The sequence below is a fragment of the Scyliorhinus torazame genome, chromosome 22 (genome assembly GCF_047496885.1).
Source record: "Scyliorhinus torazame isolate Kashiwa2021f chromosome 22, sScyTor2.1, whole genome shotgun sequence".
Classification (NCBI taxonomy): Eukaryota; Metazoa; Chordata; class Chondrichthyes; order Carcharhiniformes; family Scyliorhinidae; genus Scyliorhinus; species Scyliorhinus torazame.
This window is the reverse complement of record NC_092728.1, coordinates 4,168,538-4,182,495: the sequence shown is the minus strand read 5'-3', so window position 1 is coordinate 4,182,495 and position 13,958 is coordinate 4,168,538. Positions and strand designations below refer to the sequence as shown.

The window sequence follows — 13,958 nt, the reverse complement described above, 5'->3', positions numbered from 1 at the left end:
AGGAGCTGAATGCCAGAGGTGAGGTGAGAGTGACTGCCCTCGACATCAAGGCAGCATTTGACCGAGTGCGGCATCAGGGAGCCCGAGCTAAACTGGAGTCAATGGGAATCGGGGAAACTCTCCGCTGGTTGGAGTCATACCCGGCACAAAGGAAGATGGTTGTGGTGGTTGGAGGTCAATCATCTCAGCTCCAGGACATCACTGCAGGAGTTCCTCAGGGTCGTGTCCTCGGCCCAACCACCTTCCGCTGCTTCATCAATGACCTTCCTTCCATCATAAGGTCAGAAATGGAATGTTCACTGATGACTGCACAATGTTCAGCACCATTTGCGACGACTCAGATAATGAAGCAGTCCGTGTCCAAATGAGCAAGACCTGGACAATATCCAGGCTTGGGCTGACAAGTGGCAAGTAACATTTGTGCCACACAAGTGTCAGGCAATGGGCAACTCCAACAAGGGAGGATCTAACCATCGCACTGTGACATTCAATGGCATTACCATTGTGAATCCCCCACTATCACCATCCTGGGGGTTACCATTGACTAGAAACTGAACTGGACTAGCCACATTAATACTGTGGCTACCAGGGCAGGTCAAAGGCTAAGAATCCTGCAGCGTGTAACTCATTTCCTGACCCCCCCAAACCTTGTTCACCACCTACAAGGCACAAGTCAGGAGTGTGATGGATTGAGTGCAGCTCCAACAGTGCTCAGGAAGCTTCACACCATGCAGGACAGAGTGGTCCGTTCGATTGCTATCACTCCCTCCGCCACCGACTGACAGTGGCATCCGTGTGTACCATCTAAAAGATGCACTGCATGAACTCAGCATGGTTTCTTAGGCAGTATCTTCCAAACCCACCACCACAGTCATCTAAAAGGATAATGGTGGCAGATACCTGAGAATACAATTTCCCTCGAACTCACTCTCCACTCTGACTTGGAAATATTGTGATGAATTTGGAAATTGTTATATATTATATTTTATATCTGTTGCAGTAATGTTTTTATAAACCTGGGTTAAGTTATATATTTGTTGCAGTAATATATTTTAAGAACTTGGGTTCAGATACCCAGATTGTGTATCTGTGAAAGCTGTAATTAAAGAGTCATAAAAGAGATAATGATTGATTCCAACCACTTGCCTAGTTACAAATAAAGGGCTAATGGAATGGTGTTTTGATTGCTGGAGATTCCCTAGTAGATAATTTATAGGGGAGTGGTGTTTAGTCCTAACTAAGCAGGTCATGGGACTTAGTAGTATACAGATGATATAATTAATGGGAGGAGCCAGGTCTGTCAGTAGTTATGCAGTCTGCTAGAATATTTTAAGTTGAACAGCAGTTTGCCATATGATTTGAGTCAGACAAGATAGAAGTGTACTGGATCTGCCCTTGACAGGAACACTCTGCAAAAGTCTCCACACAACTAAACAAGTATTTATTTGATATTAATGTGGTTAATTCTGTGTTTAAATTCAAGTTTTTTTAAACAAAAAAAGATACCTATTGGTCAGAGTGATCACTCCTGGGGTGAAGTATCCTTTCCTCAGTTTTACAAATTAAAAATAATGTTTGGGTTCTCGCCGGAATCCTAACAAAATCTCACCATTCCTTCTCTGTCTCTGGTTCAAAATCCTGGAATCCCTCCCTAATAGCACTGTGGGTATACCTACACTTCAGGGACTGCAGCGGGTCAAGAAGGAGGTTCACCACCACCTTCTGAACTATGGATGGGCAATAAATGCTGGAGTACCACCGACGCCCACATCCTTTAAATGAATTTAAAAATGCATGCAGGTTCACAGAAACAGTTGTGTTAGTGATGGTGATTGAAAGATCAGTATTGAGCAAGACTCCAGGGATAACTCCTCTGTTTATCAAATTTGCTTCAAGGGATCTTTTGTGTCATAGAAACATAGGAAATAGAAGCAGGATTAGGCCATTCTTACAATAATCTTTATTAATGTCACAAGTAGGCTTACATTAACACTGCAATGATGTTACTGTGAAATGCTCCTAATCGCCACACTCCAGCACCTATTCGGGTACACTGACGGAGGATTCAGAATATCCAATTCACCTAACAGCACGTCTTTCGGGACTCGTGGGAGGAAACTGGAGCGCCCGGAGTAAACCCACCCAGACACGGGGAGAACGTGCAGACTCCACACAGCCACTGACCTGAGCTTGCTCTGCCACTTAATTAGATCATGGCTGATCTTCTACCTGTACGGACAGGAGGGGGTCAATTTAAACTGCCCTGATTTCCCCTCTCACTGCCCACCTGGAAACATGAGTTTTTAAAATTCTGATTCCCCCTTTATAAATGTTGCTGTATTTTCACCTACCCTTAAATTTGCTGTGTTCCAATCATCTACGAATACTTTGTGCAGCAAACTCAAGGGAAGATAAAACAAAAAGGCTTGGAAGAGGGTTCATGGAACATCCACAGTGAAATACAAGATTAGGGTTTTACGTGTGTCTAGAGTCCGGAATTAAAAGTAAAGTGACATGTTCTTTTAGAGGGGACGTTGGCTGATTGCAGGGTGGTCTGCCTTTCCAGAAGTGGGACTTTCATGGCGGGAGAAGGCACGTAGAGTGGGTTAGTCTTGGAGACACGAGTTCCAAAATTCCAGCCATTGGCAGATTTGATGAGGGCCACAGTTCTTTCTGCTGCTTCCTGCTCGATGGTAGACAGCAGAGGCTGCTGTCCGCTGTTCTGTTACATAGAACATAGAACAGTACAGCACAGAACAGGCCCTTCGGCCCTCAATGTTGTGCCGAGCATTGCCCGAAACCAAGATCAAGCTATCCCACTGTTCACAGGGAGTCAAACAACAACTGCCTGAGTTTAGTTCCACAGGACAATATTACAGTGCAGCTTTGGGGAGGCCATGTGACATACCTTCCAGCTCTCCTCGATGTTGGATGTAGGATATATGTTCCCATAGCTGGAATCTTGAGGCATTTAATTGGAGTCAGCATTCCTTTTGTTCTTGAAGACACTGATTTTGGGTTGAACCCATTGTGTTTGAAAAGTTAATGCACCGTTATTGGTGATTAGGATCTGCAAAAGATTGTCCTTGTTTGAAGTTGGCTGGAGCAGGCTGCCTGTCTGCTGGGCCATTGTGTTAGCTTGCCTGGAAAGATTATGAGACGCAAAGAGTGGTCACATTCCTGACGTTTGAGGTGTTAGTCTTGGTTAGTTTTGAAAAATACTTTGAAACTTCTGGAAGGCAGAATCTGACCAGCTGGAGCCATCTTCTCAGCTCAGCATTTGTCCATTTTGAAAAGCACAAGGAAAAAACATATATTCTTCACGTCTTTCCTGTGACACCATCCAGGACAAAGCAGCCTGCATGATTGACTTTCCACAAACATTCACTCCCTCCTCCACGGCGCACAGTGGCAGCCGTGAGCACCATCTGCAAGATGCACTGCAAGAACTCACCAAGGCTCCTTAGGCAGCACCTTCCAAACCCACAACGCTATCATCTAGAAGGACAAGGGCAGCAGATAGCTGGGAACACCACCAGCTGGAAGATCCCCTCCGACCCCTCATCATTCTGGCTTGGAAATATATTGCTATTCCTTCACTGTCGCTGGGTCAAAAACATGGGATTTCCTCTGTACCAACGCCACATGGACTCTAGCAGTCCAGGAAAGCAGCCCACCACCATCTTCTCAAGGGCAGCTCTCCACCATCTTCTCAAGGGCAGTTACGAACGGGTGATAAATGATGCCCAGCCAGCAACGTCACCATTGCGTAAATTAATTTAATAAAAATTAAGGCTTAAATCGAAAGAACTTTGGTTTCGGAAATGAAGGAAGATGAAGAGCAGGCAGGAAGCTGGAGTTGAAGCAGAAGATTAGCCATGATCGCACTGACAGGTGAAGAAGGTTTAGACCAGATGACTATTTTTTCATATGTTCTTGTATTCGCTCAGGAGCAGCTGGGAGAGCGCACAGCCCGAGCGCGGCACAGCCTGAGCGCGGCACAGCCTGAGCGCGGCACAGCCCGAGCGCGGCACAGCCCGAGCGCGGCACAGCCCGAGCGCGGCACAGCCCGAGCGCGGCACAGCCCGAGCGCGGCACAGCCCGAGCGCGGCACAGCCCGAGCGCGGCACAGCCCGAGCGCGGCACAGCCCGAGCGCGTTTTCGGGAATTTGGAGCACTGTGCGAGTTGGTGCACAGGGGAAAATGGCACTTTTTGCCTCTTTAGCTTTCTAACTTTTGAATTTTCAGAGAGTGATCTTGCCCTGTTTCAGGAATAGAGGCTACAAGGGAGAGAGCTGATTGGTAAGTAGTGGGTAAGTTGCTTCTCTCTAATTTAAAGCTACGCTACGGAAAGGTAAGACTTCTAGCTTTCAAAGAAAGACTTAAATAATTTTCTAATTGCAGAGCTCAGTCCATGTTTTGCTCGGCCTGCAGCAAGGAATTCCCAGGTGATCCTTGCAGTCTGGATGAGCACATTTGCAGGAAGTGCCAGTCGTTTGACCAGCTTGAGAGCGAGTTTCGGAGCTTGAGCATTCGCTCGAGGCACAGCAGTGTATTCGCGAGGCTGAGGTCCATAAAGGGCACGCTGCTAACGTGGTCACCCTGCAGCTTAGAAAAGTGCAGCCAGAGAAGGAATGGGTGACCACCAGTCAGAAGGGGGAGCAGGCAGGTATCACACTCAAGAACTGCTTTTCTGTGTTGGAAAACAGTAAGAGTGACGGTTCCCCGGGGAGTATAGCCAGAGTTCATGGCACTGTGGGTGCTCAGCTGCACAAGGAGGAAGAGTGGAACAGCAACAGTTGTCGGAGACTCAATAGTGAGGCGTGCAGGCAGGCATTTCTGTGGTCGCAGACGTGACTCCAGGATGGTATTGCTGCCGTGGTGCTAGGGTCAAGGGTGTCACTGAATGGCTGCAGGGCATTCTGAAGGGGTGTACGGTCAGAGGTTGCAGTTCACATTGGTACCAGTTACATAGGTAGAAAGAGGGATGAGGTCATGACTGAAGAGATGCTGCACGTGGGAGGGTTACGATCCCTCACTCCAGCAGTGATTTCACAGAGAGATAGGGATACGGTTTATTAAAACAAACGTCATTACTAACACAGTATTAAAATATCTTTTGACATCACACAAGAAAATAGTTTACAATTACCCCAGAAACAATGCTAATCAATACCGTGACACAATAACCCTTAACTGCTATCTTTATTCCCACTCCAACAACAGAACCATTTCAGGCCAACATCCACTTTTAAATACAGTTAGCAGACCCAGGCATACTTGCTTAAGAGATGCTCATTGAGACTGTTTTAAGAGATAGACCTGGATCCTGTCAGAATAATGCAGGATATCTAACTCAAGTCTTCAGAAACTATCTTCATGGTTTGACTTCCAGGATCCAACTGAACAATCTCTGCTCCTCTGCCGAAAGGCCTGGTAGTCCAGCTCCATCTTACCGAGCTGAAACACATTATCTCGAAGTTAATACCCCAAAGGGAACCCTCTTCATCCAAACAAAAGTCCATTAGCCCAGGTTTTACAATGCTTTAATTACACCCCAGTCTCCCAAAAATATCTAGCTGTCTTGTAAACCAGGATTTAAAAAAACACTATAGCAACAGTCATGCACATACTAACCCAGGCGTTTAATCGTGCACCAAATAGCTCAGTTGGCTGGACAGCTGGTTTGTGATGCAGATCAAAGCCAGCAGCGTGGGTTCAATTTCCATAAAGGCTGAGGTTATTCATGAAAGCCCTGCCTTCTCAACCTTGCCCTGGCCTAGAATCCCTCAAAGGGGAAAGCAGCCTATGGTCTTCTGGGACTTTTACATATAATATCTGAAATTCTTACATTCATCACAAAGACGCTGGGAAATACCTCCGTTTGTATGTCTAAAGATCCCTGAAGGGAGCAGGACAGATCGATAAAGTGGTGAAGAAGGCATATGGTGCTTGCCTTTATTAGCTGAGGCATAGAATATTTGATTTGAGGTTATGAAGAAGCTGTATGAAACACTTGTTAGGCCAGAGCTAGAGCATTGTGTGAAGTTCTGATCGTGATACTATAGAAAGGGTGTGGTTGCACTAGAGAGGATGCAGCGAAGATTCACCAGGATGTTGCATGGGCTAGTGTTTCAGCTACAAAGAGAGGCTGATTAGACTGGGGTGGTTTTCCTTAGAGCAGAGGAGGCTGATGGGGGTCCTCATTGAAGTGTACAAAATTACGAGGGGTTTAGATAGGTTAGATAAAGGGCAGCATGGTGGCGCAGAGGATAACATTGCTGCCTCACAGCGCCGAGGACCCGGCTACGATTCCAGCTCTGGCTCACTGTGTGGAGTTTGCACATTCTCCCTGTGACTGCGTGGGTCTCACCCCCACAACCCAAACATAGGGGCTTTTCACAGTAACTTCATTTGAAGCCTACTTGTGACAATAAGCGATTTTCCTTTCATTTCATATGCAGGGTAGGTGGATTGGCCACACTAAATTGCCCTTAAATTTGAATTTTTAAAAAAAATAGATAGCAAAAAACTTTTTCCCCTTCGTAAAGGGGTCAATAACCAGGGGGCAAAGAATTAAGGTTAGGGGCAGGAGATTTAGAAGGAATTTGAGGAAAACCTTCTTCACTCCGAGATGGGCGGCACGGTAGCACAGTGGTTAGCACTGTTGTTTCACAGGGACCCGGGTTCGATTCTCGGCTTGGGTCACTGTGCGGAGTCTGCACATTCACCCCGTGTCTGCGTGGGTTTCCTCCGGGTGCTCCGGTTTCCTTTCACAAAGTCCCGCAAGACGTGCATATTAGGTGAATTGGACATTCTGAATTCTCCCTCAGTGTACCCGAACAGGTGCCGGAATGTGGCGACTAGGGGATTTTCACAGTAACGTCATTGCAGTGTTAATGTAAGCCTACTTGTGACAATACTAAAGATTGTTATTGCTGCGGGGGTCTGAAGCTCACTGTCTAAGGGTGTTGGAGGCAGGAACATACAACATTTGATAAGATCTGGATAAGTACTTAAAACACCAAGTGCAGGAAAATGGGATTAGAAAAGATAGGTATTTGATGGCCATCACAGACACCATGGGCTGAAGGGCCTCTTTCTGTGCTGTAAAATGCTATGGCTCTATAACCACAACACAACATTGTATTATGTTAACTTACACTTTTTCTCTCTGTAGAATTTCCATCTGATTGACTACAATTTATTAGTCCTCACTATTATTGTGTTGGCACGTCGTCTTATTATTGCAGTTGTAAAAGAGGTAAGTTCCGTGCCACCTTTGCCTTTAGCCAATGTTTGCTGTTCCAGAAGAGTTCCTATTCGCTTGTGTAAAAGCTTTCCATTTTGTTCTGTTGAATATATTAAATAGAATTTAACAATTTCTAGAATTTAAGGTATAAAACAAAGTGCTTGATCATTTGTTTTTTAAATGCCTTCATCAGACAATGTGGTCTTGGGAATGCAAACAATTTCCTTCAATCTTCCATTCATCCCAGACAAATGAAATGAGATGTATCAGTGTTCATAGTCCGAAAACACAGCATAAAGCTGTTCGTGATTGGGCACAATCTGCTCAAAACCAGAAATTTCATTTGGCCATCGAGAACAGGTGATGATGGAAATGGAAATCCTGAAAATAAAGTTGCAGGTTAAGATTTGTAGCATTTTAGCGAATTGGACACTAAGCAACAGTTTGGAGTTTTAAATTGATGATGCACATGGCTGAACTGATCCAAAGTTATAGTTCCAATAAATTGTCATGATCAATAAGGGCAAAATGTAACCAATGTCTTGCTTCACTGCTTCTTTCTCTTTTATCTCCCAGGCCTCTCATGGTGGTAAAATCTCAGTGCCACAATCTGTCATTTTTGTGACCACGAGATTTGTAGTTCTGACTGGAACAGGATGGAGTTTGTGCCGATCCCTCATTTACCTTTTCAGAACATATTCTCTTTTGAATTTATTGTTCCTGTGTTATCCGTAAGTTTCTGACTCCTGAAAATGTACTGTTGTTTCACCAAGTAAATAACCCAATTTAGCAACAGAGAACAAGAACTGGTGGTATTCATATAACATTTTCGAGACTGCAACGTTCTCCCAGAGCAGGAAAATAATTAGACGATGAAACTGGCACTAAGGTGTTTAGCTACAATAAGGTTTCGTGCGCGCACGGGGCTAAAACGGGTTTGAGGTTTCGTGCGCACGGGGCTAAAACGGGTTTGAGGTTTCGTGCGCGCACGGGGCTAAAACGGGTTTGAAGTTTCGTGCGCGCACGGGGCTAAAACGGGTTTGAGGTTTCGTGCGCGCACGGGGCTAAAACGGGTTTGAGGTTTCGTGCGCGCACGGGGCTAAAACGGGTTGAAAAGAATAGTTGCACTTTCGAAATATGAAAATATTTATGTTACGATAAATGAAATTTTGTTTTCAGCACCTTGCATTTTTAAAGTACCTGTAACATGGGTGTTTCACAAGTGTTATCAAATAATGTGGTTGACTCTTAAATGTCCTCTGAAAGGCCGAGCGAACCAATCAGTTGTATCAAATCCCTACAGAGTCAACACAAAGGAATGAAGCCGGACAGACCGCCCAGCATCAGCCTAGGCACTGGAAGCGATAACAGCAAACCCAGCCCTGTCATAATTGCAAAGTCCTTCTTACTAACACCTGGGGGTTTGTGCCAAAGTTGGGAGAGCTGTCTCTCAGACTAGGCAAGCAATAGCCTGACATAGTCATACTCAAGGAATCATACCTTAGAAATAAAGTCCCAATCATCACCATCCTTAAATATGCTCTGTCTGACCAGCAGGACAGACCCAGCAGAGGTGGTGGCTCAGTGGTATGCAGTCAGGTGGGAGTTACCCAGGGAGTCCTCAAACACTCTGGACCTCATGACGTCTCATGGCATCAGGCCAAGTATGGGCAAGGAAATCTTCTATTGATTCTCATGTACCATCACCCCCCTCAGCTGATGGATCAGTATCTCCTCCGTGTTGAACACCACTTGGAGGAAGCACAGAGGAAATCTCTGGGTGGGAGATTTTAATGTCACAAGAGTGGATCGGTGGCACCACCTCAGACCGAGCTGGCTAAAGGACATAATCTACAGCAGGTGGGGAGGGAACCAATAAGAGGAAAAAACACTCTTGTGGAGACAGTCCCATTTTCACATTCCATCATGTTTTGTGGCACAACCATCGTGCTAAATGGGATGAATTTCAAACAGATCTAGCAACTCCAGACTGGGCATCCATGTCAAACCCTCCCCCCAAACCACCACCACCACTATGCTTACCACTGTTAAGGTACCAGACCAGACCTCAGTTTATGTAACAAAACTACAATTTCTTTCAATTTGTAAGACTGAGGAAAGGATACTTTACCCCAGGAGTGATTCCACTGACACCCGGGATCCTTTATATTAAAACAACCTTTATTATTACAGTAACCAGCAGAGCTGACAGAGGGGAGCCAGTGGATGAGGTATTTTTGGACTCTCAGAAGGTTTTTGAAGAAATTAGCTTGTTATAATCAAAGCACATGGGACTGGGGGAAGTGTACTGAGAGGGATAGAAAACTGGTTGGCAGACAGGAAACAAAGAGTAGGAATTAACTGGTCTTTTTCCAAATGGCGGACAGTGACTAGTGGGGTACCTTAGGGACCGGTGCTGGGACCCCAGCTATTCCCAATATATTTTAATGATTTAGATGAGGGAACAAAATGTAATGTCTCCAAATTAGCAGATGACACCAAGTTGTGTGGGAGGGTGAGCTGTGAGGAGGATGCAGAGATCCTGCAGTGTGATTTGGACAAGTTGAGTGAGTGGGCAAATGAATGGCAGGTGTAGTATAATTTCGATAAATGCGAGGTTATCCACTTTGGTAGTAAAAACCAGAAGGCAGACGATACATAGATACATAGAAGATAGGAACAAGAGGATGCCTTTTGGCCCTTCGAGCCTGCTCCGCCATTTATCACGATCATGGCTGATTATCCAATCCAATAGCTTAATCCTGCTTTCTCCCCATAGCCTTTGATCACCATTCGCCCCAAGTGCTATATCCAGCCGCCTCTTGAATATATTCAATGTTTTAACATCAACTGTTTTCTGTGGTAATGAATTCCACAGGCTCACCACTCTCATGGTGAAGAAATGTCTCCTTATCTCTGTCCGAAATGGCTCACCCAGAATCCTCAGAATGTGACCCCTGGTTCTGGACACACCCACCATTGGTAACATCTTCCTGCATCTACCCTGTCCGGTCCTGTTAAAATTTTATAGTCTCTATGAGATCCCCCCTCATTCTTCTGAACTCCAGCGAGAACAATCCTAACCTAGTCAATCTCTCCTCATACGTCAGTCCTGCCATCCCTGGAATCAGTCTGGTAAACCTTCGCTGCACTCCCTCGAGAGCAAGAACATCCTCCCTCAGAGAAGGAGAACAAAACTGCCCACAATGCTCCAGGTGTGGCCTCACCAAGGCCCTGTACAATTGCAGCAACACATCCTGGTTCTATATTCGAAATGGGGCGTGTTTCTTCACCAGCTTACAGCGGAATCGGAAAACGCGATTGGGAGAAGAAATGGTTTTGACGCCAAAATCATCAACTACATAGAAATAAAGAAAATAGGAGCAGGAGGCCATTTGACCATTCAAGCCTGCTCTCCCTTTCATTAAAATCATGGCCAGTACCCCCCCAACCCACCCCAGTTGGTGAACCCGGAGGCGATCAGAACATCCCACGCACATCAGCCCTGGCACACACGGCCCTGGCACACAAGTTGTGTGGCCTCCCGTGCCTGCCTGGGCCCCATGTCCTGACCACTCTCAACCTCCCCCGCATCCCCCTCGTCGGATGAGAACTGCCATTCATCCACTCCCCCCCCCCCTCCCCCTCTGCTGCGCAATGTTCTGGAGGACGCAGCAGGCATCATACTGGAGGGTCCCTCCAGAGTGATCCAGGCACCTGAACCACATCTCCTGAAGCACCCCTCGATCAAACCCCTGGTCGTTGCATGGGCATTATTGTAGCAGGTCTCCATGTCGGTCTGTGGCCTCCGGATAGGCGTCAGCAGCCACGACCGCAACGGGTAACTCCTGTCCTCCCGGAGCCAACCCCGCAGCCGGGGGAGGGGGAGCATCTAGAATATGTCAGGAATCTTCGAATGTGCCAGGGTGACAGTATAGTGCACACTGCCCCGGTATTGGGGGCAGACGTGAATGATGCACATCTGATGGTCACAGACCAGCTGCACATTCATTGAGTGGAACCCTTTTCGGTTTGTGTCGAGCAGCCTGTTATCTACAGGTGTGAGGACAACATGCTTCCCGTCTGTCACCCCCTGGACCCGGGCATTTCAGAGATGGCGGCGAACTCCGCTGTCTGGGCATCCTGGTGGGTTCGGTCCACAATGGATGTATTATCGGGCATCCGTGTGTACCTGTGCGCCAAGGGATCTGTGAGATCCCAGACAGGCCCCCACTCGACGCCTGGAGGGACCATGTCGCGTAAAAGTTCAGGGGGGGGCACTGCCGGAGACGGGCCCCACCCTCTGCCATACCACACCCCCCAACTGGCCACCACCCCCCAACTGGCCACCACCCCCCAACTGGCCACCACCCCCCAACTGGCCACCACCCCCCAACTGGCCACCACCCCGCAACTGGCCACCACCCCCCAGCTGGCCACCACCCCCCAACTGGCCACCACCCCCCAACTGGCCACCACCCCCCAACTGGCCACCACCCCCCAACTGGCCACCACCCCCCAACTGGCCACCACCCCCCAACTGGCCACCACCCCCCAGCTAGCCATCACACGGCACGCTCAAGAGCATCGCCCACAGTAGCCTCTAGGGGGGGCGTCGGACAGGGGCCACAGAGGTTACCGCTGGCAGCAATGACGGACGGCAGGCTCAGAGGCCCCCACGGTGCTGGCACCAACGGGGCACGGGGTAGATATTCGAGGGCAGAGTTTGCAGTGCCAACCAGTGCCATTGCCCATATCTACCTCCTTCCCTCCGCACACTGGGCAGCTATTGCCAGCGGTACTCTCCGCGGCCCCTGCCCGACGCCCCCGTAGAGGCTACTGGGGGCGTTGACCTTGAGTGGGCCGCGCGATGCCCCGCCGGCCGGTGGTGGCCGGTTGGGGGGAGTGGTATGGCAGAGGGTGGGATGCGGGGGTGTTCAGGAGGAGGGTGGGGCCCGTCCCTGGCAGTGCCCCCCCACCCCCAGCCAGCCCGGCCTGTGTCCCGACCGGCAGCCCACAATCTCGCCCCTCTATGTGCCCCCTCCTCTCTCTCTCCCTCCTCAACCACTGCGCCTGTTTCACGGTTTTTAAAGGCACAAGTGAACCTCGCCATCAGGAATTCAGCCCATCGGAGGCGGAGAATGGCAGAGACCCTGAACAGTACTGGGTCAGGCCCGCTAATGATATGCCAATGGCATTTACTGTCCGTGTGTTCTGGGAAACGTTGACGCCGCTGTGAAGGCAATGGAGAATTGCCATTTGGCATGAAACCGGCGTCCGCCACCATTTCGGAGCCAAAACCATTTCTCCTCCCAATCGCGTTTTCCGAATCTGGTGTAAGCTGGTGAAGAAACCCGCCCCATTTCGAATATAGAACCAGGATGTGTTGCTGCAATTATACAGGGCTTTGGTGAGGCCACACCTGGAGTAGTGTGGGCAGTTTTGGTCTCCTTCTCTGAGGAAGGATGTCCTTGCTCTCAAGGGAGAGCAGCGAAGGTTTACCAGACTGATTCCAGGGATGGCAGGACTGACGTATGAGGAGAGATTGACTCGGTTGGGATTGTTCTCGCTGGAGTTCAGAAGAATGAGGGGGGATCTCATAGAGACTTATAAAATTCTAACAGGACTGGACAGGGTAGATGTTCCCGATGGTGGGTGTGTCCAGAACCAGGGGTCACAGTCTGAGGATTCAGGGTAAACCATTTCAGACAGAGATAAGGAGACACTTCTTCACACAAAGAGTGGTGAGCCTGTGGAATTCATTACCACGGGAAGTAGTTGATGCTAAAACATTGAATATATTCAAGGGGCGGCTGGATATAGCACTTGGGGAGAATGGGATCAAAGGCTATGGGGAGAAAGCAGGATGAGGCTATTGAGTTGGATGATCAGCCATGATGGTGATGAATGGCGGAGCAGGCTCGAAGGGCCAGAAGGCCTCCTCCTGCTCCTATCTTCTATGTATCTATATGTTTTCAAGAAGCAGTTAAATATAGCACTTTGGGCAAAGGGGTTCAAGTGATAAGGGGGGAAAGCAGGATTAGGCTATTGAGTTAGATAATCGGCCATGGTCTTAATGAAAGGGAGAGCAGGCTTGAAAAGCCGAATGGCCTCCTGCTTCTATTTTCTTTATTTCTATGTAGTAGTAACCACATTTTTAAAATACAAGCAAACTCTTTAACTACTAACTTATACCTTCTCTATCTCCAATTGAGCAAAGCCCATTACAGATCAAAGGTCACGTAAATAAAGTTAGCAAATACTGGGATACTTGCTGTACTATTGCGCAGAGATTTATTTTTATAAAAGTAGAGAAAGACTTGTTCAGGCACATCCTGTAAATCCTTCTGTCTCTGTCAGACTCCTGCTCAACTTGACAACATTCGGCAAAACAGCTGTTCAGCTATAAATCTCCTAGCAGACGATCAAACCTATATCAAACTGTGAAACTACAGACAGGCCTGGCTCCTCCTATTAATTACATAACTCTCTCACTCAGACCCCTTGACCTGCTTATCTAAGTCTAAACACACTGAGTTTGAGAAGAACCTATCCGGGGAAATCGGCAATGGTGCAGTGACTATGCTGAGAAGAGTAGAAGCAGAACAGGAAACTTCCATTTGTTCCCAAATAGAATCGGGATTACTGATCCACAACAATATTTTTTGAATGTTAGCTACCCAGTAAAAAACAATAAATTGGAGAG

General features: G+C 47.7%; 1 protein-coding gene across 4 annotated transcripts in view; it reads left to right on the top strand.

The window, feature by feature from the left end:
- tmem39b (transmembrane protein 39B) overlaps window positions 1–13,958 on the top strand; it is a 135,267-nt gene that overhangs the window by 101,631 nt on the left and 19,678 nt on the right. For all 4 annotated transcript variants that reach the window (XM_072487832.1, XM_072487827.1, XM_072487831.1 and 1 more), the window contains 2 exons: window positions 7,181–7,264; window positions 7,829–7,983. In XM_072487832.1, the coding sequence (XP_072343933.1) occupies window positions 7,181–7,264; window positions 7,829–7,983 (239 nt within the window). The remainder of the gene's footprint in view (window positions 1–7,180; window positions 7,265–7,828; window positions 7,984–13,958) is intronic.